Source organism: Anomaloglossus baeobatrachus, chromosome 4 (genome assembly GCF_048569485.1).
Source record: "Anomaloglossus baeobatrachus isolate aAnoBae1 chromosome 4, aAnoBae1.hap1, whole genome shotgun sequence".
Lineage (NCBI taxonomy): Eukaryota > Metazoa > Chordata > Amphibia > Anura > Aromobatidae > Anomaloglossus > Anomaloglossus baeobatrachus.
This window is the reverse complement of record NC_134356.1, coordinates 460,374,183-460,400,164: the sequence shown is the minus strand read 5'-3', so window position 1 is coordinate 460,400,164 and position 25,982 is coordinate 460,374,183. Positions and strand designations below refer to the sequence as shown.

The 25,982-nt window shown below is 45.6% G+C and overlaps 1 protein-coding gene across 1 annotated transcript in view; it reads right to left on the bottom strand.

Annotated features, from left to right (window-relative positions):
- LOC142303863 (dual oxidase 1-like) overlaps positions 1–25,982 on the bottom strand; it is a 421,125-nt gene that overhangs the window by 236,986 nt on the left and 158,157 nt on the right. Inside the window, exon 12 of the mRNA XM_075345668.1 lies at positions 21,595–21,767. Coding sequence (XP_075201783.1) covers positions 21,595–21,767 — 173 coding nt within the window. The remainder of the gene's footprint in view (positions 1–21,594; positions 21,768–25,982) is intronic.

The following is a 25,982-nucleotide window of genomic DNA, read 5'->3' as shown; positions in this document are numbered from 1 at the left end:
AGTGTGGGTGATAACACACAGCCCAGCCTCGTCTCATCACAACGTGCAGTGGAGGACTATGACGAGGAGGAGGATGAAGACATGGAGCAACTCTCCGGCCAAATTGAGGATATGACATGCACACCAGTCATATCCTCGGTTCAGCGTGGCTGGCCAGAGGACAGGGTAGATGAGGAGGAGGAGGAGGAGGAGGAGGAGGAGGACAGCATGTTCAGTCATCTTGTTGGTCAGGCTACTGAAGTCCTGGCTGTTAAGAGTCTGGCGCACATGGCTGACTTTATGGTAAGCTGCCTGTCTCGTGACCCTCGCGTTAAGAACATCTTGGCCGACAATCATTACTGGTTGGTAACACTGTTAGACCCACGCTACAAGGAGAACTTTTTGTCTCTTATTCCCGTGGAGGAGAGGTCAACCAAAATGCAGCAGTTTCGGAAGGCCATACTCACGGAAGTAGGCAAAGCATTCCCCTCACAAAACGCTAGCGGCATAGGTCATGAATCAGAGGACAACCGAGGCGTACAGCCGAGAGAGGCACAAGTCCAATCCGCGAGAGGTAGGGGGAACAGTCTTTAAGATGTGGGACAGTTTTCTCAGCCCCTCACGTACCACAGCCCCTGAGGTGCGGGGTAGTGCCACAAGAAATCCTAAGTTTGCCCAGATGCTGAAGGTGTACCTTGCAGATCGAACAACTGTACTCCGACATTCCTCTGTGCCTTACAATTATTGGGTATCCAAGCTGGACACGTGGCATGAATTGGCTCTCTACGCCTTGGAAGTCCTGGCCTGCCCTGCTGCTAGCGTTTTGTCAGAGCGTGTTTTTAGTGCCGCAGGTGGAATCATTACAGATAAACGCACCCGCCTGTCAACTGAAAATGCTGACAGGCTGACTCTGATCAAGATGAACAAGGGTTGGATTGGGCCAGACTTCACCACACCACCAGCAAATGAGAGCGGAATTTAAAGTTTGCCATGTACCTCCACTCACCCATGGGTACACACTTCTGGACTTTGGATAATCGCTGGACTGCTCCTCCTTCTCCTCATGCGCCACCATGATGATGACCGTTACAAATTGCAATACTTAGGCCTTTGTTTCAGGTATACCCCCAGTGGTAAATTTTTTCGCCCATTCTTTGCAGAATGGACATTACAACGACAGGAGACCCGCTCCTTTGCAATGGAAACAATGTTTTGAGGCCCTCATGCACGTCTCTACCCAGGGACAACGTGGAGCCTCCCAATTTTTGGCTGCCCTGCCTAAGGGCTATACTATAATACACCCACTTCCTTACAATGGGCACTTCAGGTTTACAGGCCATCATGCACGTCTCTATCCAGGGATAATGTGGAGCCTCCCAATTTTTGGCTGCCCTGGCAAAGGGCTATACTGAAATAGACCCACTTCCTTACAATGGGCACTTCAGGTTTAAAGGCCATCATGCACGTCTCTATCCAGGGACAATGTGGAGCCTCCCAATTTTTGGCTGCCCTGGCAAAGGGCTATACTGAAATAGACCCACTTCCTTACAATGGGCACTTCAGGTTTAAAGGCCATCATGCACGTCTCTATCCAGGGACAATGTGGAGCCTCCCAATTTTTGGCTGCCCTGGCAAAGGGCTATACTGAAATAGACCCACTTCCTTACAATGGGCACTTCAGGTTTACAGGCCATCATGCACGTCTCTATCCAGGGACAATGTGGAGCCTCCCAATTTTTGGCTGCCCTGGCAAAGGGCTATACTGAAATAGACCCACTTCCTTACAATGGGCACTTCAGGTTTAAAGGCCATCATGCACGTCTCTATCCAGGGACAATGTGGAGCCTCCCAATTTTTGGCTGCCCTGGCAAAGGGCTATACTGAAATAGACCCACTTCCTTACAATGGGCACATCAGGTTTACAGGCCATCATGCACGTCTCTATCCAGGGACAATGTGGAGCCTCCCAATTTTTGGCTGCCCTGGCAAAGGGCTATACTGAAATAGACCCACTTCCTTACAATGGGCACTTCATGTTTAAAGGCCATCATGCACGTCTCTATCCAGGGACAATGTGGAGCCTCCCAATTTTTGGCTGCCCTGGCAAAGGGCTATACTGAAATAGACCCACTTCCTTACAATGGGCACATCAGGTTTACAGGCCATCATGCACGTCTCTATCCAGGGACAATGTGGAGCCTCCCAATTTTTGGCTGCCCTGGCAAAGGGCTATACTGAAATAGACCCACTTCCTTACAATGGGCACTTCATGTTTAAAGGCCATCATGCACGTCTCTATCCAGGGACAATGTGGAGCCTCCCAATTTTTGGCTGCCCTGGCAAAGGGCTATACTGAAATAGACCCACTTCCTTACAATGGGCACTTCAGGTTTACAGGCCATCATGCACGTCTCTATCCAGGGACAATGTGGAGCCTCCCAATTTTTGGCTGCCCTGGCAAAGGGCTATACTGAAATAGACCCACTTCCTTACAATGGGCACTTCAGGTTTACAGGCCATCATGCACGTCTCTATCCAGGGACAATGTGGAGCCTCCCAATTTTTGGCTGCCCTGGCAAAGGGCTATACTGAAATAGACCCACTTCCTTACAATGGGCACTTCAGGTTTAAAGGCCATCATGCACGTCTCTATCCAGGGACAATGTGGAGCCTCCCAATTTTTGGCTGCCCTGGCAAAGGGCTATACTGAAATAGACCCACTTCCTTACAATGGGCACTTCAGGTTTACAGGCCATCATGCACGTCTCTATCCAGGGACAATGTGAAGCCTCCCAATTTTTGGCTGCCCTGGCAAAGGGCTATACTGAAATAGACCCACTTCCTTACAATGGGCACTTCAGGTTTAAAGGCCATCATGCACGTCTCTATCCAGGGACAATGTGGAGCCTCCCAATTTTTGGCTGCCCTGGCAAAGGGCTATACTGAAATAGACCCACTTCCTTACAATGGGCACTTCAGGTTTAAAGGCCATCATGCACGTCTCTATCCAGGGACAATGTGGAGCCTCCCAATTTTTGGCTGCCCTGGCAAAGGGCTATACTGAAATAGACCCACTTCCTTACAATGGGCACTTCAGGTTTACAGGCCATCATGCACGTCTCTATCCAGGGACAATGTGGAGCCTCCCAATTTTTGGCTGCCCTGGCAAAGGGCTATACTGAAATAGACCCACTTCCTTACAATGGGCACTTCACGTTTAAAGGCCCTCATGCACGTCTGTATGCAGGGGCATTGGTGAACCTCACAATTTTGGACTGCCCTGGCAAAGGAAAATACTACAAAGACTCACTTCCTCAAAATGGGCACATTAGACTCAAGAGGCCTTCATGTACGTCTCTTCTCAGGGACATCGGAGTGCCACACAATGTTTTCACGTAAAATCTTTCATGTATTAATCTCAAAAAGTAACATACACCAGCTCTATCTCACTATTGGGTATGTGCCCTTAACATTTCTGCCATGAAAAATCATTTTGGGGTCATTTTGGAAGGTTTTCTGGTGAGTCCGTAAAAATGGCGTAAAACGCAGACAAAATTGTTCACAGTTGTGACTTTTCAGTGATAAATGCTTCAAGGGGTCTTCCCCATGCTGTTGCCATGTCATTTGAGCACTCTACTGAGACTTTTGTGACATTTTTAGGGTTTCTCCATGCTGCCGGGGGGTCATTTCACAAAAATACTCGGGTCTCCCATAGGATAACATTGGGCTCGTTGCTCGGCCCGAGTACACGAGTATCTTGGGAGGCTCGGCCCGAGCTTCGAGCACCTGAGCTTTTTAGTACTCGCTCATCACTAATTGTGACGCCACTAGTGATGAGCGAGCATGCTTGTCACTACTCGGTACTCGCACGAGTATCGCTGTACTCGGGCTGCTCGGCGGGGACCGAGTAATCTCGCGATACTCGTGCTGTACTCGTGGTCTTCATTTCTGCATGTTGGCGCTCTTTTGAGAGCCAGCCCTCATGCAGGGATTGGCTGGCAGACCACTGCAATGCCACAGCCCTGTTAGTTGTGGAATTGCAGTGATTGGCCGGCCTGCACAGCGTGACCGAGTCTTTATATCGGCCGGCGCGCTGTGCTCTGCTCACAGCTATTCAGACAGTCAGTGTAGGGAGAGTGTCGCTGATTCAGGGAAAGCTTTGCGGCCCTTTATAGCTTTTTCAGTTGCAGGGCTGCAAACAGTGTGACCAAAAGTCCTTCTCAGGACTATTCTAGTTGTATACAGGCAGGCAGGGTATAGCCAGGTCGGAGTACAGTAGCAGAGTCCTTCTCAGGACTATTGTTGCTATATACAGGCAGGGTATAGCCAGGTCTGAATACAGGCTAGTGACCAAAAGAGTCCTTGTCAGGACTATTGTACCAGTATACAGGCAGGCAGGCAGGCAGGGTAGTGGTGACCGTATACCAGCCTTCATCATATCTGGGGCTGGTGTACACAGTGTAAAACAGTCCAGATAGTGTCTGACTTGTCTGTAATTGTCGCTCCCCAAAAAAACCTGTTAGGTTATTATTGCGTCCGTGCTTGGTTTTTAAAACCGCACGTGTGTGCCTGTTGGTGGCAGCGTACAGGTGCACTTGTGTGCAATTTCCACACACTTTGATATAACGCACAAGTAGTGAATATACACGTCAGCAGTGCACAGCATTGCAAAATGCGCAAGGGCATTGGCAAGGAACAAGGAAGTGGACGTGATGGTGGTGCAGGCAGAGGCCGAGGTCGTGGGCAAGCTCTAATTTCGCCACAACAAAGGGCCACATCTAGTCGCTCGCACGTCCTGTCCCAAATTCTTGGGGACCGCAGCAGTACACCGCTCTTGAACCAAGACCAGTGTCAACAGGTTGTTAGTTGGATAGCAGATAATGCTTCCAGTCAGATTGGCACCACCACAAACACTCTGTCTTCCACACGGTCAAGTGTCAGTAGCCGTGATACTGCACCGCACATTTCTGAACCTGATCCTCCTTCCTACCACCAGGCTGAGTACACGTCCTCCTCGGACATTAATGATCCCACACTTGGACACTCGGAAGAGCTGTTCACGTTTCCATTCACACATTCTGGCCTCTCGCCAGCTCATATTGAAGTGGGTCATGAGGAGATCGTCTGTACAGATGGCCAAATATTTGAGCAGCCACGTTCTCACGAAGTTGGCAACGTGTCTCAACAAGTGGTGGACGATGATGAGACACAATTGTCAGCAAGTCAGGAGGAGGAGCAGGGTGCGGAAGAGGAAGACGACGTGGTGGATGATCCAGTAACTGACCCAACCTGGCAGGAGGATATGCAGAGCGAGGACAGCAGTGCACAGGGGGAGGGAGGCGTAGCATCACAACAGGCAGTAAGAAGCAGGGTGGTGGCCCCAGGCAGAAGTCAGTCAACCGTTCCCCGGAACAACACGACGACACAAGGTGCCTGTACAAATGTTAGGTCTTCCCGAGTCTGGCAGTTTTTTAAGTTGGATCCAGATGATTCAAAAAAGGCCATTTGCAACACCTGCCGTGCCAGCATCAGCAGGGGTACCAAAACTAGCAGCCTGACCACCACCAGCATGATCAGGCACATGTCAGCCAAGCACCCGACTTTGTGGGAAGTACAACAGAGTCGAGGAGCAGTGCTTGCTGATGTCACTGCTACGTCTTCGCTGGTTGTGCATGCGAGCCAATCCTCTGTCCATGCTGCCTGCGAACAAGCCTCCTCCACTCCTGCACCTGCAGTTGCCTACGCAGAAAGAACACCATCATCAAGCACGTCCTTGTCCCAGCGCAGCGTTCAGTTATCCATTCAGCAAACCTTTGAACGCAGGCGCAAATACACTGCCAACACCCCACATGCCACAGTTCTAAATGCTAACATTTCGCGACTGCTTGCGCTGGAAATGTTGCCTTTTAGGCTGGTGGAGACTGAAGCATTCCGTGACCTGATGGCGGCAGCTGTCCCACGTTACTCGGTCCCCAGCCGCCACTATTTCTCCCGGTGTGCCGTCCCCGCGTTGCATAACCACGTGTCACAAAACATCACACGTGCCCTGAACAACGCTGTTTCACCCAAGGTCCACCTAACCACAGACACGTGGACAAGTGCTTGTGGGCAAGGCCGCTACATCTCGTTGACGGCACACTGGGTTAATATTGTGGAAGCTGGGACCCAGTCTGAGCGAGGGACGGAACATGTCCTTCCCACACCAAGGTTTGCAGGCCCTACCTCAGTCAGTGTTTCACCCACACTCTACAGCTCCGGAATGTCATGCTCTTCAGCCTCCTCCTCCTCCTGCGCATCCTCATCCACTGTGCCCTCCACACCAGTCACAAGCTGGAAGCACTGCAGCACTGCCTCGGCGAAGCGGCAACAGGCTGTGCTGAAGCTAATCTGCATAGGTGACAAACCCCACAATGCAGAAGAGCTGTGGACAGCTCTGAAACAGCAGGCAGATCACTGGCTCACACCTCTGAACCTAAAGCCAGGAAAGGTCGTGTGTGACAATGGCCGGAACCTGGTGGCGGCTTTGAGGCGAGGCCAGCTGACACATGTTCCATGCGTGGCCCATGTGCTCAACCTCGTGGTTCAGCGGTTTATAAAGTCATACCCAGAGCTGTCTGATCTGCTGGTAAAAGTTCGCCGCCTGTCTGCACATTTTCGAAAGTCACCTACTGCTTCAGCCGGCCTTGCCGGCTTTCAGCGCCGTTTGCATCTTCCGGCTCACAGACTGGTGTGTGATGTCCCCACGCGTTGGAATTCAACTCTGCACATGTTGGTCAGGATATGTGAGCAGAAGAGGGCAGTTGTTGAGTACCTGCATCACCTAAGCCGTCGGGAAATGGGTCAAACTCCACACATAACACCTGAGGAGTGGAGATGGATGTCAGACCTATGTACCATCCTCCAAAACTTTGAGGACTCCACCAAGATGGTGAGTGGTGATGATGCCATTATTAGCGTCACCATACCGCTACTCTGCCTTCTAAAACGGTCTCTGCTGAAAAACAAACATGATGCATTGCAGGCGGAGCGCGATGAGTTGCAGCAAGAAACAGTAGTGGGTGTGGGTGATAACACACAGCCCAGCCTCGTCTCATCACAACGTGCAGTGGAGGACTATGACGAGGAGGAGGATGAAGACATGGAGCAACTCTCCGGCCAAATTGAGGATATGACATGCACACCAGTCATATCCTCGGTTCAGCGTGGCTGGCCAGAGGACAGGGTAGATGAGGAGGAGGAGGAGGAGGAGGAGGAGGACAGCATGTTCAGTCATCTTGTTGGTCAGGCTACTGAAGTCCTGGCTGTTAAGAGTCTGGCGCACATGGCTGACTTTATGGTAAGCTGCCTGTCTCGTGACCCTCGCGTTAAGAACATCTTGGCCGACAATCATTACTGGTTGGTAACACTGTTAGACCCACGCTACAAGGAGAACTTTTTGTCTCTTATTCCCGTGGAGGAGAGGTCAACCAAAATGCAGCAGTTTCGGAAGGCCATACTCACGGAAGTAGGCAAAGCATTCCCCTCACAAAACGCTAGCGGCATAGGTCATGAATCAGTGGACAACCGAGGCGTACAGCCGAGAGAGGCACAAGTCCAATCCGCCAGAGGTAGGGGAACAGTCTTTAAGATGTGGGACAGTTTTCTCAGCCCCTCACGTACCACAGCCCCTGAGGTGCGGGGTAGTGCCACAAGAAATCCTAAGTTTGCCCAGATGCTGAAGGAGTACCTTGCAGATCGAACAACTGTACTCCGACATTCCTCTGTGCCTTACAATTATTGGGTATCCAAGCTGGACACGTGGCATGAATTGGCTCTCTACGCCTTGGAAGTCCTGGCCTGCCCTGCTGCTAGCGTTTTGTCAGAGCGTGTTTTTAGTGCCGCAGGTGGAATCATTACAGATAAACGCACCCGCCTGTCAACTGAAAATGCTGACAGGCTGACTCTGATCAAGATGAACAAGGGTTGGATTGGGCCAGACTTCACCACACCACCAGCAAATGAGAGCGGAATTTAAAGTTTGCCATGTACCTCCACTCACCCATGGGTACACACTTCTGGACTTTGGATAATCGCTGGACTGCTCCTCCTTCTCCTCATGCGCCACCATGATGATGACCGTTACAAATTGCAATAGTTAGGCCTTTGTTTCAGGTATAGCCCCAGTGGTAAATTTTTTCGCCCATTCTTTGCAGAATGGACATTACAACGACAGGAGACCCGCTCCTTTGCAATGGGAACAATGTTTTGAGGCCCTCATGCACGTCTCTACCCAGGGACAACGTGGAGCCTCCCAATTTTTGGCTGCCCTGCCTAAGGGCTATACTATAATACACCCACTTCCTTAAAATGGACACTTAATGTTTAGAGGCCCTCATGCACGTCTCTACCCAGGGACAACGTGGAGCCTCCCAATTTTTGGCTGCTCTGCCTAAGGGCTATACTATAATACACCCACTTCCTTAAAATGGACACTTAATGTTTTGAGGCCCTCATGCACGTCTCTACCCAGGGACAACGTGGAGCCTCCCAATTTTTGGCTGCCCTGCCTAAGGGCTATACTATAATACACCCACTTCCTTACAATGGGCACTTCAGGTTTACAGACCATCATGCACGTCTCTATCCAGGGACAATGTGGAGCCTCCCAATTTTTGGCTGCCCTGGCAAAGGGCTATACTGAAATAGACCCACTTCCTTACAATGGGCACTTCAGGTTTAAAGGCCATCATGCACGTCTCTATCCAGGGACAATGTGGAGCCTCCCAATTTTTGGCTGCCCTGGCAAAGGGCTATACTGAAATAGACCCACTTCCTTACAATGGGCACTTCAGGTTTAAAGGCCATCATGCACGTCTCTATCCAGGGACAATGTGGAGCCTCCCAATTTTTGGCTGCCCTGGCAAAGGGCTATACTGAAATAGACCCACTTCCTTACAATGGGCACTTCAGGTTTACAGGCCATCATGCACGTCTCTATCCAGGGACAATGTGGAGCCTCCCAATTTTTGGCTGCCCTGGCAAAGGGCTATACTGAAATAGACCCACTTCCTTACAATGGGCACTTCAGGTTTAAAGGCCATCATGCACGTCTCTATCCAGGGACAATGTGGAGCCTCCCAATTTTTGGCTGCCCTGGCAAAGGGCTATACTGAAATAGACCCACTTCCTTACAATGGGCACTTCAGGTTTACAGGCCATCATGCACGTCTCTATCCAGGGACAATGTGGAGCCTCCCAATTTTTGGCTGCCCTGGCAAAGGGCTATACTGAAATAGACCCACTTCCTTACAATGGGCACTTCAGGTTTAAAGGCCATCATGCACGTCTCTATCCAGGGACAATGTGGAGCCTCCCAATTTTTGGCTGCCCTGGCAAAGGGCTATACTGAAATAGACCCACTTCCTTACAATGGGCACTTCAGGTTTAAAGGCCATCATGCACGTCTCTATCCAGGGACAATGTGGAGCCTCCCAATTTTTGGCTGCCCTGGCAAAGGGCTATACTGAAATAGACCCACTTCCTTACAATGGGCACTTCAGGTTTAAAGGCCATCATGCACGTCTCTATCCAGGGACAATGTGGAGCCTCCCAATTTTTGGCTGCCCTGGCAAAGGGCTATACTGAAATAGACCCACTTCCTTACAATGGGCACTTCAGGTTTACAGGCCATCATGCACGTCTCTATCCAGGGACAATGTGGAGCCTCCCAATTTTTGGCTGCCCTGGCAAAGGGCTATACTGAAATAGACCCACTTCCTTACAATGGGCACTTCAGGTTTAAAGGCCATCATGCACGTCTCTATCCAGGGACAATGTGGAGCCTCCCAATTTTTGGCTGCCCTGGCAAAGGGCTATACTGAAATAGACCCACTTCCTTACAATGGGCACTTCAGGTTTAAAGGCCATCATGCACGTCTCTATCCAGGGACAATGTGGAGCCTCCCAATTTTTGGCTGCCCTGGCAAAGGGCTATACTGAAATAGACCCACTTCCTTACAATGGGCACTTCACGTTTAAAGGCCCTCATGCACGTCTGTATGCAGGGGCATTGGTGAACCTCACAATTTTGGACTGCCCTGGCAAAGGAAAATACTACAAAGACTCACTTCCTCAAAATGGGCACATTAGACTCAAGAGGCCTTCATGTACGTCTCTTCTCAGGGACATCGGAGTGCCACACAATGTTTTCACGTAAAATCTTTCATGTATTAATCTCAAAAAGTAACATACACCAGCTCTATCTCACTATTGGGTATGTGCCCTTAACATTTCCGCCATGAAAAATCATTTTGGGGTCATTTTGGAAGGTTTTCTGGTGAGTCCGTAAAAATGGCGTAAAACGCAGACAAAATTGTTCACAGCTGTGACTTTTCAGTGATAAATGCTTCAAGGGGTCTTCCCCATGCTGTTGCCATGTCATTTGAGCACTCTTCTGAGACTTTTGTGACATTTTTAGGGTTTCTCCATGCTGCCGGGGGGTCATTTCACAAAAATACTCGGGTCTCCCATAGGATAACATTGGGCTCGTTGCTCGGCCCGAGTACACGAGTATCTTGGGAGGCTCGGCCCGAGCTTCGAGCACCCGAGCTTTTTAGTACTTGCTCATCACTAATGACGTGTTGTTTTGTTTTGGTCACATGAACAGGTGAAACGCCCCCACCCCTTTATGTGGATGTGAGCATTATGCAAGCACTATAGAGCTAGCTCCACCCTCTTCAATTAAGGTTTAACATAGACGTCTTGTTATCTAAAGCTCACCTGACTCACAGGTGTGGCATGATTGATGCAGTGGGCAGCACAAGGCACTTTATAAGTCTCACACCTCCAAGCTATCACTTGGTTTCTCATTTCTTAGCTCAACATGCCTCTGACAACACAGCCTTCCTATCCCCTAATGAATCGCTTTTGAGGAAACGCGTCGGGAAGGAGGACGTTGAGTTTGTTACCTTAGGGGTACTGTGTGGCGCGTTAGTGAGTCGCCCCCCCCCGTATATTGTAAGGTAACATATGGTTTCATTGGTGAATAGTGGGATAGACGGTGAGCATAAGTCCCACTACCACCAATGATTGCACTATTTTGCACTTTTTGAGCACCAGTTTTACAAAAACCATTGTTTTTCCTCCCTGATTATACCCCAGTGTTTTCTGTGATCTGTGGATAATCTTTGTATTTGCATGAAGCCACTTTAAAAAGAGTGTTAATCTAAGGGCAAGAGTGCAATTTTGGGAGGATCACGTTTTTTTGCACAATGTCACTTTAATCATTTGGATGTATATATCTGAACCGGGAGGACCGTGAGGGAATTGGATATAACTCCTGTTGATATATTGTATGCATCCAATCTGTACTTTGTGTTCTTTGTTTTTTGTTTACCTTGTGGTATCACCTGATTGGTCCTATAATTTTAATAGAGAAATGAATAAAGGTTAAATTTTAAATACCAGTGCTATACACAACGTTATGACATATAGCATGGGATAACTTGATCCAGAGATGGTGCAGATCACGCTGCTGGAGTGGTGTCAGATCAAGGACCTATGCACCCTGCTACACAGTTTACAAATGTCGACGAAGATGTTTAGCACTGGCAATGTCATTCTCAGCGTGACAATTCTGGTCATCTACATGATGGAGCACACTGTAATTATTATTCGGAGTCAAATGTTGGGACAAGAGAAAGGGGAGGAAGTACAGGAGGAGTCATATGCGGAAGGGATAACAAGATCTACGAGGTCCAGATGGTCAGCGGCACCTATGCGGCAGTCATGGTGAGGGAGAGGGATTAACAAGGGCGCATAGTATCAGCAAAAAGTGTTGAGGAAGGTGCAGGAGCCCATGAAGAAATGGAGGACGAACTGGCGATTGGCATGGAAGACTCAGCAGATGAGTGAGAGCTTGCTCACATTTCGGTTGTGCGAGGTTGTGGGGAGAGGGCAGAGGAAGGAGGCACGATTCTCACCTCTCTGCCACCAACACACCAAGGACTTGGTCCTCCTGGTTGCACAAGACACATGAGCGCCTTCTTGCTGCACTACCTACAACATGACCCTCGGATTGTACGAATTCAAAGTAATCCTGAATACTGGGTTGCCACACTGTTAGATCCCCGGTACAAGACAAAATTTGGCGAAATAATTCCTGCCATAGAAATGGACGCACGTATACAGGAGTGTCTGCAGAATGTGGTACGCAATCTTAGATCTGCTTTTCCACTAAACACCAGTGCTGCACAGAGTGAATCTCAACGCTTTGTCATGGATAGGAGGAAATGGTCTTTTACTTGTCCACATCGGAGGGACCGAGGGCTGGCTGCTGTGCTGAGATGGCGTTGAGTACGGTGTCCCTGCAGAGTTACACTTTTGGTCATATACCAAAATGAGTTGAAAAAGGACAGATGCTGGTGGAAAGGGGAACAGGTGTGTTGGAAAGGGGAAAAAAGTTTTGGTTCGTGGATTTGGTGGTTAAGCAACAGTAACATTTGCTGAAGAAACACCATCTGTTACAGTGGGACTGGCAGATTTGGATAAGGTGGTATATACTATGTTACCGCTATATAACGAAAATTAATAAGAAAATAAAGAGAAAGGTAAATATCCCCATCAGCAGTCAGTGTCCACCGTGCTCCCAGTTGGAAAAGGAGAGGTTGGCAACTGGAAGGTTTGGTGGAGGATACAGAGCTGTGTGGCTATGAAACTAATAGTAGCCTGAACCGAGTTAGACGCCATTCGGATCTGGAGACTGGGAGCCCTGTTAGCGTCACAGGGTCCACATGCCCACCCAGCCCAGGAACTCCCTGTTAACAACACAGGGGCCATTGAGTACGCTGACCGTGTGCGTAGGGGCCACACCTGTGGACAGCAGGCGCATCAGCAGCAGCAGGCCTGTTAATGCCACTGGGCTGCACAAGCAGGACTGGTAGGACAGGAGCTGGTCTTAACCGTTCTGCGTTACCAACTGTGGTGGTGGCCTGCATCGACACCCTATCCCTGCCTACCTCTGGCCTAAAGCCGCAATGGGTTCAACACATGGAGGTGTGCTCTTTCGGAGCATAATAGAAGACTGCGCACCTCCTTGTTGGCTCCAGCCCCTTTTATAACCTGGGTCCGCCCCAAACCAGGGTGAACCACAATGCACCTCCTGGAGACAAAAGTTGAGTGACACGTCATGAGTGGCATAACTAGCATCCTATTTGGAACCGCAACTTCAATGATGACCTCATGGCTGCCATGACCCAAACACCTCACCAGTCATCGTCTGACCATAAATAATGCGGTGACAAGTCATAGGGGTGGGCCTCTGCAAGCCATTTGGGAGGACACCTGATGCCCTGTGGTCTATATGGGACCCCCACATCAGGGGCAGGGCCAAAGAGTTCATTACCGGACCTAGTCTCTGATGCAGTAAGTGCCTGAGCATGCTCAGTAGCAAGAAATACAGTCTCTGAAAAAAGACTATCAGCTTTAGCATGGTGTCTCGGCACAAAACAGGACTTAGACCCGGCACGGAATGCAAGTACCTGTGCAAAGAGGCTTTTGACACTTAGTGTGGGAGCATGCGCTGTATCCCGAAATGAAGACTTAGCCTCAGGAATGGCACAGTCAGGCTGAGCATACTCACTAGGCGAAACACTGTAGTTAGCCTGCAGCTGGGGTAAATCGGCACACGCATGCGCACTAGCTGCCTCTCCACACTTAGACGTGGAGGAGAAATTGCTCTTCGGGTGTGAACTTGGAGATGCTGTCTATGAACAGAAGGAAAAGCTAAAGGAAGCCTCACTTTCTATCACTCCGAATTATCAAATGCAGCAATGAATTCCCTGAGTTTGCTATAACATTAGCGTAGCAAAATGTGCATGAGGGTGTAATGTAGAGGTGCTAGAAATAGCTTGGCACCAGTGGGGCACTAATGGAATACAACAGCCAGTTCTATGATGCCACTAAATGGCAGTATTTTTTGCTATCATTATAGCTTATTAAAAACAGAGCAGGAGGGTGTCATGCACAGGTGCTAGAAATAGCTTGACACCAGTGGGGCACTAAAGGAATACAACAGCCAGTTCTATGATGCCACTAAATGGCAGTATTTTTTGCTATCATTATAGCTTATTAAAAACAGAGCAGGAGGGTGTCATGCACAGGTGCTAGAAATAGCTTGGCACCAGTGGGGCACTAATGGAATACAACAGCCAGTTCTATGATGCCACTAAATGGCAGTATTTTTTGCTATCATTATAGCTTATTAAAAACAGAGCAGGAGGATGTCATGCACAGGTGCTAGAAATAGCTTGGCACCAGTGGGGCACTAAAGGAATACAACAGCCAGTTCTATGATGCCACTAAATGGCAGTATTTTTTGCTATCATTATAGCTTATTAAAAACAGAGCAGGAGGATGTCATGCACAGGTGCTAGAAATAGCTTGGCACCAGTGGGGCACTAATGGAATACAATAGCCAGTTCTATGATGCCACTAAATGGCAGTATTTTTTGCTATCATTATAGCTTATTAAAAACAGAGCAGGAGGGTGTCATGCACAGGTGCTAGAAATAGCTTGGCACCAGTGGGGCACTAATGGAATACAACAGCCAGTTCTATGATGCCACTAAATGGCAGTATTTTTTGCTATCATTATAGCTTATTAAAAACAGAGCAGGAGAGTGTCATGCAGAGGTGCTGCACATAGATTTGCACTAGTGTGACTAGACAAAAGTCCAATAGCCACGTTTAGGATGCCACTAGGTACACTGACTGTTTGCTAGTATAATGGCTTAGTTAAGAGTTTGAGTGTGCAATACAGGCAGACGTGCTGCAAATATCTTTGCACTAGTGGGACTATACAGAAGTCCAATAGCCACATTTAGGATGCCACTAAGTTTCCTCAGTGTTTGCTAGTATAATGGCTTAGTAACAATGAGTTTGAGTGTGCAAAGCAGGCAGAGGTGCTGCAAATATCTTTCCACTAGTGTGACTACACAAAAGTACAATAGCCACGTTTAGGATGCCACTAGGTACACTGACTGTTTGCTAGTATAATGGCTTAGTTAAAAAGAGTTGGAGTGTGCAATGCAGGCAGACGTGCTGCAAATATCTTTGCACTAGTGTGACTACACAAAAGTACAATAGCCACGTTTAGGATGCCACTAGGTACACTGACTGTTTGCTAGTATAATGGCTTTGTTAAAAAGAGTTTGAGTGTGCATTTCAGGCAGACGTGCTGCAAATATCTTTCCACTAGTGTGACTACACAAAAGTACAATAGCCACGTTTAGGATGCCACTAGGTACACTGACTGTTTGCTAGTATAATGGCTTAGTTAAAAAGAGTTTGAGTGTGCAATGCAGGCAGACGTGCTGCAAATATCTTTCCACTAGTGTGACTACACAAAAGTACAATAGCCACGTTTAGGATGCCACTAGGTACACTGACTGTTTGCTAGTATAATGGCTTAGTTAAAAAGAGTTTGAGTGTGCAATGCAGGCAGACGTGCTGCAAATATCTTTCCACTAGTGTGACTAGACAAAAGTACAATAGCCACATTTAGGATGCCACTAGGTACACTGACTGTTTGCTAGTATAATGGCTTAGTTAAAAAAAGAGTTTGAGTGTGCAATGCAGGCAGACGTGCTGCAAATATCTTTCCACTAGTGTGACTACACAAAAGTACAATAGCCACGTTTAGGATGCCACTAGGTACACTGACTGTTTGCTAGTATAATGGCTTAGTTAAAAAGAGTTGGAGTGTGCAATGCAGGCAGACGTGCTGCAAATATCTTTGCACTAGTGTGACTACACAAAAGTACAATAGCCACGTTTAGGATGCCACTAGGTACACTGACTGTTTGCTAGTATAATGGCTTAGTTAAAAAGAGTTTGAGTGTGCATTTCAGGCAGACGTGCTGCAAATATCTTTCCACTAGTGTGACTACACAAAAGTACAATAGCCACGTTTAGGATGCCACTAGGTACACTGACTGTTTGCTAGTATAATGGCTTAGTTAAAAAGAGTTTGAGTGTGCAATGCAGGCAGACGTGCTGCAAATATCTTTCCACTAGTGTGACTACACAAAAGTACAATAGCCACGTTTAGGATGCCACTAGGTACACTGACTGTTTGCTAGTATAATGGCTTAGTTAAAAAGAGTTTGAGTGTGCAATGCAGGCAGACGTGCTGCAAATATCTTTCCACTAGTGTGACTAGACAAAAGTACAATAGCCACATTTAGGATGCCACTAGGTACACTGACTGTTTGCTAGTATAATGGCTTAGTTAAAAAAAGAGTTTGAGTGTGCAATGCAGGCAGACGTGCTGCAAATATCTTTCCACTAGTGTGACTACACAAAAGTACAATAGCCACGTTTAGGATGCCACTAGGTACACTGACTGTTTGCTAGTATAATGGCTTAGTTAAAAAGAGTTGGAGTGTGCAATGCAGGCAGACGTGCTGCAAATATCTTTCCACTAGTGTGACTACACAAAAGTACAAGAGCCACGTTTAGGATGCCACTAGGTACACTGACTGTTTGCTAGTATAATGGCTTAGTTAAAAAGAGTTTGAGTGTGCAATGCAGGAAGACGTGCTGCAAATATCTTTGCACTAGTGTGACTACACAAAAGTACAATAGCCACGTTTAGGATGCCACTAGGTACACTGACTGTTTGCTAGTATAATGGCTTAGTTAAAAAGAGTTGGAGTGTGCACAGGACAGGAGGGTACAGTGCCAGGATTGTGGGGCTCTGGGTAGAGGAATGGAAGCCTGCCTTTCTATTCCCTCCTAATGGGGAAATGCAGCGACGAAATCCCTGACCTTGGCTACACAGACGCTGTCTCTGTTTTCAGGACCTGTCACCTATGGCTCTGACCCTGCCGGTACGAGCCCTTAAAAGGACTGATAGAAAGTGCTCTCCCTAAGCTGTCTAGCGCTGTGTATGGAGCGCATACAGCAGTATCGGTGATAGGACAAAGGACGGAGCTGCGCCAGTGATGTCTGACACCAAGGACGCAGAAGAGATAATGGCGTCCGGATGGGCAGATACTCGTTTTTATAATGCAGGGACATGTGACATGGACATCCTATCACACATGCCGTTGCTTCTCTGGCTAAAAGTCCACTTAGCTGTGTGTGTGTCTGGGATTGGCTGACATGCTGGCCCGCCCCACAAGACGCGCGCGCTTAGGGAAGGAAGACAAGGAAAAAAAAAAAAAATGGCGATCGCCATTATACAAACAGCAGTGATCTGAAGGCGCTGTTCCCGCACACTATACACTGAAATGTCATAATAGTGTGAGTCACAGAGTGACTTACACTATTACAGCGGAAAGCCAGCTAGGAATTAGCTGTTTTTTTGCTGCTAGAACCGTTCTCGAACGTTTCTAGAACTATCGAGCTTTTGCAAAAAGCTCGAGTTCTAGTTCGATCTAGAACAGGCCCCAAAATCACTCGAGCCTAGAACTGGAGAACCTTGAACCGCGCTCAACTCTAGTCCCCACAGTCCCAAGACCTAAACCCAATTGAACACTTGATGGTATGAATGAGTGAACCGAATTGGGTTTATACAAAAATATTGCATATCTCACACACGAACATGAATTTTTACAAAAAATCTGTGTCAATGTTTGGAGTTGGGTGCAGTGCAGCCAATCAGCAAGCTTTATTGCATGTGGAGGTTGCTTGTATGCTGTTGTTAGCAACAAAGAAATAAAGATGATATGGGCTCTCACCTATTTTTGATAACCAGCACAGGTCAATCAGACAGCTGGGGGCTGAAACCTTCCCCTGTCTGCTTTACCTTGGCTGGCGTCAAAAATAGAGGAAAAATTCCAGGCTGTCGCTGACTAGCAGTGACCTATGCAGCCTCGTTCTTAGAATGAAGCTCCATAGGAATCGATTGGTGTTGTTGGACATTATATCATTGGTTACTTCAGAACTTTGAGGATTTCTTTTGAATTAATTAATTGGTGAATAAGGGAATGTGGAAGAGCCTATACTCACAATTGTATTATGTTGGAAAGTTGAGGAATTTTTTATTCAATAAATTGGTGAACAAGGGTGGGGGAGGGTTTATTCACATAAACTTTTTTTTTTCCAGGTGTGTTTTTTTTAAACTATATTTAGCAGATTAGAAATGGGGGTGTCTGATGCACAGTGATCCATTACTAAACACTGGGCTTGATGCCAGCTGTCAATTCAGAGCTGAAATAAACCCCAAAAGTATTAACCTGATTGCCATCGCACCAGGGAAATTGTGAAAAGCAGGACAAACCATTAGTTGTCTGTTTTACCTGCGCGGGTTATCAAAAATAGGTGAGACCCCACATTTTTGTTAATTTATTCCCTATCCACATTTGTTTGCAAAGCAATTGCTCCCAATTGCTTCCCTTTTACATCATGAAAGTTCTGGTCTCCATTGATTTATATTGGTTTCAGGGCTAGGGGTCAAGTTCACATCAGGTCTGAGTCCCGAACAGAACTTTTAAATAAATAAATCTTTATTTATAGCACTAACATATTCCGCAGCGCTTTACATACATCAGGAACACTGTCCCCATTGGGGCTGACAATCTAAATTCCCTATCTGTATGTCTTTGGAGTGTGGGAGAAAAACAGATAACCCGGAGGAAACCCACGCAAACACGGGGAGAACATACAAACTCCTTACAGATGTTGTCCTTGGTGGGATTCAAACCCAGGACCCCAGTGCTGCAAGACTGCAGTGCTAACCACTGAGCCACCATGCTACCTCTTTTAAGTAAAGTCAGGCCAATCCCAGAGGACTCAAGCATCCATGGGTCCGCTCCTCTCACCTTGTGGGTAGAGATGAAGAAAAATTTGTATGCATACCCAAGTGAATCGACTAGTATGCACAAACATTGGGAACATGTAGAAGAGACCTGGGATCAGATTTCGGTTGAAACATGCTTGATCCCGATCTAGAGCATGCCCAGAAAGATTCAGGCAGTGTTGACAGCTAGAGATGAGCGAACCCGAGGTTTGGTGTTCGTACCAAACACAGACTTTATAAAAAAAATAACAGAGTATGAGTTCGGAGATTAGGTGTTTTACATATGCAAACTACTCATGTGAGCATTGCTGTGCTCAGGTATCCTTGGTGCTCAGCCCAGTGCAAACCACTTGCAATGTTTGATGGGCTTGCACTGGCGGTAACAAAAGCATAATTGGATGTAGCGTGCACCCCCAAAACAAATTCAAAAACCCTGTCCACTATGCCTGGAAGTGATCTGTTTATGGTTGGCTACATTAGAGTGGAGACCTAAACTGCCCAATTAGTAACTTCCATTGGCGTTCAGGTCAAGTCTGGGTCCCAAATCAAACTTTTTCAAAAGTCCAGCTACACCCGCTGAACTGAACTCCCAGAGGTCCTCTCTACTCTCGTTTGACAGCCAAAAGAAAATTTATAAAATACTAACTAAATAAGAAAAAATAAAATTATCATTTTAGGAGCAAAACAATAACAATTCAGCAACATGACAAGAATCTGCATAACTAATCATATGATAAAAAGTTGCAAGTCAAATTTTTGTATGAGATAGCCAAGATGATTGTGTATAAAATGAAGGTAGTCTGATGCTGAAAGCTGCAGTGGATGGTGAGATATGGAGCCTGAAGGTCAAAGGTTTAAAACATTGTTAGCTTTTGCTCCTCAGTGTATATCTTGATATAATGGATTTTGTTCAGTAACAGGATGGTGGTTATGCATAGACACTATATGGTATTTGTGCCGCAGTATTTATCCATCTTATGTAGTTTAATATTGGTATATCAGTTTTAGTAGCGATGACTTGTTTAATAACAATATGGTGATATTTTTCATTTTGTATCTGCATAACTACTATTTATTGCCATTTTTTCTATAAGATTTATAACTTATCTATAGTTTTTTTTCTTTTTTAATGATGGGGTGGAGCGAACAGATCTAGAAAGAATCTAGAAAGTTACATTGGCCCTTTTCTTTGACCAAAATGTTGGTAGAGGCCAAGGTCCAAATTGTTTACTTGGGCCAAAGAACTATAGCTACACCGATGATCACAAAAACTGGATATCAACTGGAATGGGGTTATACCTCCATGAGCTGAAAGTGTTTTTTGGGCGAATTCATGTGGTTTTCTGAGAGGGGCTTAGGTTCCTGATTTTGGTCATTTATATCTTGCTATGTATGATGGTTCCAGCACCTTTAGTGATTTATATTTTTCTGGACTACCTATGCAATCATCCAAGGCAGGCAATCCATTCGTCAAAGTTGTGATCAGCTCCCTTAGCCAGGGATGCCAATGGGACACCTTCACTACAGTAAAAGTGACTGGGCTGCTAATTTTGGTGCTAACACAGCACAGCAGATGGAAATCTGAGTATCACTCATATATCAGAGATACTCATATCTCTGAGGCACTAGAATTGAGGCTATAAGTGAAAAAGAGTATGTTCACATTACCATAGGCTATTTTATTACAAAGAAGTGAAAAAAATGAATTTTATCTTCTGCCTAATATAAAAGTTTAGAATGCTACACATTTCATTGGAAATAATATCAGATGGGAGTGAACCTCACAGTCTTGCAGAATAGCAATATAATATTTGTACAATCACTAACAAGGCTTATTACTTTGGAGACACAAAGTGGGTTTATGAGTATAATAAAAAGAACAGGGGAGATTTCTGGGCACAATAGGAGGCAACTAGTCAAGGGCAACAAAGGTTATATCTTTACTGCTAGTGCTGCAAAAGAGGACATTATTATAGTAGAGCATAAAAGGGGCATTTTTACTTTTTCAGGGACACAAAAGAAGAGATTGTCACTCAAGATAGGCACACTTTGTTGAGGCACAAAGAGGGCATTTACCCAACAAACTGAAGGTCCACCTTTTAGGACCACAGATATGAGGTCAACACCAAAAAATTAAAAATATTCAACTTTATTGATAATTAATTATAAATACTTGATAAAACATGGACATTCTCCTCCAATCAACAAAAATGCAGAGACTACAGACAGGTATGCCTCATTGATGAAGGCACCACGAAACGCGCGTCAGACGTACGGGACATGGCCTACGGGACCTTAGGGATTCCTGCAAACACTGCTCAGTACATTCCAGGTAATTGAATCTATACCAACATTGGTATCTGTGGTCCTATAAGTTGAACCTTCAGTCTATCTTGTGCAGCTCTTATATATCCCCTTTGTTCTGGGACTTGTATTGTTGCCACAAAGAGTGTATTGCTATTTTGTGAAGGGCAGAAAGAGGCATTATTATATCTCATGATTCAAAGTTAAGCAACAGTGGTCACATATCACACCGCATAATAATTCAAGTTTTGCTATAACTATATTCGATATTCTTTATACTACTATGAATAAAATCAGTTTTACTTTTGTCTGCAGATTCTGTTGAATCATGAACAGTGCTGGTTTAAAATAACTTTTTATGACAGTGATCTGACAGAAAATAAAAGTTAAAAGAATTAAATGTGAGTACCATTCTTTAAGCTGTCGATGTTTCATGTAAAATATGGTACAGATTTTTGGCACACACGCAGGATAATATTTTACACTTCTTAAAATCATTGACAGAATATTTCATATTACGTGTTACTGACCTGTTTATTTATCTGATACAGTTTTGGGTTAATGTCCTGCCAACTGGTGATTGGAATAAGTCCAAAATATTCTCTTGCCCGGTTATAACAACAAAGTCCAAAGTCTCTGCCTCTCTGAATGCTGTTTGAAATGTAATCTGTGCGGGAATATTTCAGTGTCCCATACCAGTAATCTGTTTTGGGAAATGATGAACAACAAGCTTAAGTTAGATAATGTGAAATAATATGTGTTTTACTAGTACATACTTAAATCTTGGACAAGTAAATGATGACCCACCTACTTCTTTACTGGAAAACATCCACCTGGAGATGTCTCCATACTTGTTTGGCAACATTCAGTTTCAGTGTCTACTGTTTAATGCATTTGGCCTCCTACTATAATAAAGAACACATAAAAAGTGTTGCTTTATAAGTACTTTTTGGAAAGAGGATTTGTTTTGTTGATTACATAGCATGAACATGAAATACCATTTTGAGTTGTGTAGTATGCCACCTGCCAGTGTAATCTTATTTACATCAGTCCACTTTGAGACAATTGAAAGTTCGGGTCAGGAAACATGTGCGTGACATAATTCCTGAGTTAGATGTTGGTGACCTTTCAAAACTTAAATCTCTGCCAAAACACTTTAAAGTAATTCACAGCTGTGATGCGAGTCTCTTAAAAGTTAGGGCCATTGTTGGAGTTTATATAGATCAGCTTGGAGGCAATTGGAGGAAGAGATTAGCACAACTTGAGGCACTAAGTGAATCCTCAAAGTAGACTCTATGAGACGACCAAGAACATTGAATTGAGTCATCAGTTTTGTTCAGTTTCTGTAATCCAAGTAGTGTTTTTAGGGTTTATTTTTTAAGTATATTTTATATATTTTTTTTTATTTAAATGGCTCTCATCTAGGTTTCTGAATACCTATGTGTTCACAACAATTCATTTGGTCTTTTAGCCTTAGCTTGAAGAAAACCTCCTAGGCACCTCTTGGAAATTTTCACATCATCCAACATGAAACCATCCTCTTTTCTCATTGATGCAAAGGAAGCTGTACCCTCAGGCTAATCAAAAGGCTTTTTCTTCTCTTTTTCTCCTCCATTCTAGATGGGCATTCTAGTGTAAAGACGTATACTGTATATATACATATATATATATATATATATATATATATATATATATGTATATATATAAAAGATAAGATAAGATAAAACTTTATTGATCCCACAGTGAGGAAATTTGCACATTACTGCAGCCCAATACAGGAAAGGATAAAGTTAGAATTAAAAAAAAGAAAAGATAAAAAGATAAGTAATATATATATATATATATATATATATATATATATATATATATATATATATATATATAAAAGAATACATATTAACAATGGCTATGTAGTTGAATTGTCCATTTAAAAGATAACTTCACAATTTATTATACAATCTAACTGCAGTTGGAATGAAGGATCTACGAAAGCGCTCTGTCCTACAGCGCGGATGTATAAGTCTCTGACTGAAGGAGCTATTCAGGCCCTCCAAAGTTTCATGCAAAGGGTGGAGGGGGTTTTTCATGATAACTTTCAGCTTTGATAACGTCCTCCTCTCGCCCACCACAGCCACAGACTCCAGAGGACAACCTAGTACCGAGCTTGACCTCCGTACCAGTTTGTCGATCCTGTTTCTGTCCCTTTCAGTACAACCAACCCCCTAACAGACCACTCCATAAAAAAGGCAGATGCTATAAAGCTGAGTGTATATATGTGTGTGTGTGTATGTATGTGTGTATGTATGTGTGTGTGTATGTCTGCTAAAGGATTCCGCACCGTCGCATTTACAATCACAAAATTTTGCACAGACGCCCCATGTGACTCAGGAAATATCATAGACTATGTTTTTATGGGAATATTTAACCCCGCACTTTACAGTTGCTGTCCAAAAAACCTGCCTCCATTAAAGTTTATGGATCTGCGAGCTATTAGGTTATTAATAGGAGCTGTCATTGGTTGTTGTGATGGTGGGATATGAGCAGAGGTGTTTCATGTGCAGATTCCTATTTTAAGCTTGGTTCACTGTCCATTATTTGTACTGCTTGTGTGTACATGGTATTGTTTGTAAGTAATCACCCCCTGTAGTGCAAGGTTATAGCTTCTTGAAGAGCTTCTATCCCTAGGTGTGGGGGAGGTGGGCCTGGGATCTACCTATTGTAAACTCTCTGATTACCTGGAGGATTTTTCAGTCTGTTGGGAACATGAAGAGAGAAGGAAGAAGATTGAACTTCTGGGGGAAGCTGTGGCTTCTCAGGGAGACCTGGACATAAATGTATTGCTTTCTGGACTATATTCGTGTTCCTTTACTAATTTTACCTTCGGTTTTGTGGATTATGTTATGGACCATTTGATTTGCTTGGCATAAATGCTCTTTGGATTGTACAGCCATCTCTCGCTCTGTTGATTGTGTGATTTGGGAGAAGGACCCCGTCACAGTTGCTATAGGAACAAAGGACATTCATAGTATAAGAAGCTTATGTGTGAGGTAGTACGATGTCGGTGGGAGACGGATAGAGACAGACAGAGACCGAAAGAGACAGACAGGGAAAGAGACTGATAGAGAGAGACAGTCAAAGAGACAGACAGAGGCAGACAGACACAGACAGACAGGGAAAGAGACAGGCAGACAGGGAAAGAGACAGACAGAGAGACAGAGAGAGACAGACAGGTAAAGAGATAGAGAGACAGAGAAAAAGACAGAGAGGCTGAGACAAGGAAAGAGACAGAGACAAGTAAAGAGACGGAGAAAGAGACAGAGACACATTGGGAAAGAAACGGACGTTGAAAAAGACAGACGGGGAAAGAGACAGACCGGGAAAGAGACAGAGACAAGCAAAGAGACCAAGACAAGGAAAGAGACAGAGACAGACAGGGAAAGAGACAGAGACAGACAGGGAAAGAGACAGATGGGGAAAGAGACAGACAGGCAAAGAGACACACGGGCAAAAAGACAGACGGGGAAAGAGACAGAGGAAAGAGACAGAGGAAAGAGACAGAGACAGATGGGAAAAAGACAGACGGAGAAAGAGACAGACGGGGAAAGAGACAGATGGGGAAAGAGACAGATGGGGAAAGAGACAGACGGAGAAAGAGACAGACGGGGAAAGAGACAGATGGGGAAAGAGACAGATGGGGAAAGAGACAGACGAAAAAGACAGACAGGGAATGAGACAGATGAGGAACGAGACAGATGGGGAATGAGACAGATGGGGAACGAGACAGATGGGGAATGAGACAGACTGGGAACGAGACAGATGGGGAACGAGAGATGGGGAACGAGACAGATGGGGAAAGAGACAGACGGGGGAAGAAACAGACCTGGAAAAAGAGAGAGATGGAATGAGACAGATTGGGAAAGAGACATTGACAGAAAGATAGAGAGAGAAAGACAGACACAGAGATAGAGAGAGACAGACACAGAGATAAAGAGAGAGAGACACAGAGACTGATACAGACAGAGAGACTGATACAGAGACAGACAGAGACATAGAGACAGACAGACATAGACTGGGAGAGAGATAGAGAGACAGTTACTATCCTGGGCAATGCCCGGGTACTACAGCTAGTATGTATGTATGTATGAGCAAGGATGGTTGACCTTAGGGAGATCAACATCCACCACTGCGGAGACACCATCACGTGTTTCTCAACGCAGTGATTCTAGAGCAATGCCCCCTGGGAAATATTCAAAGCAAGAAGGCCTGCGGAGACACCATCACATGTTTCTCAACGCTGGCAGGAAACTAGCCAGGTCTTTCACCGGGAAAGAACAACCACGGGAAGGGCAGTCTCCAGTCAAGGAGACCACCTATGCCAAACATGGTATCCATCCACAGACAGCCGTTTCGGGGTATTTGCCCCTCATCAGTGTGGAGTAGGAATCTGGCTAGTGGGAGCATTACCTAGTAAAAGACTATGTGAGCAAGGATGGTTGACCTTAGGGAGATCAACATCCACCACTGCGGAGACACCATCACGTGTTTCTCAACGCAGTGATTCTAGAGCAATGCCCCCTGGGGCAACTTTTCATTTACGTGAAAAGTTCTAACTCACTGTCAAACCTTTTTAAAAAATTTGCCTTTTTTTCAGAACTATTTCTTGAGGGTTCAAAAACATGAGAGTGGTTTACTATCATCAATACCACAGTGAAGCACTATGAAACACAATGGGAAGCCAAGAGGTGTGTGACTGTGCAGTGGCTTTCGGCAGGAGCAGCAGAATAGATGATTATGATGGCATAGGCAAGGAGATGCTTTTCATTTTAAGGTTAGCAATGGCACTTCTGGCAGCAGCAGTACAGTCAAGTACTATGAAGCACAGTGGGCAACCAGGAGATGTGTTGTGGCACTGGCTAGT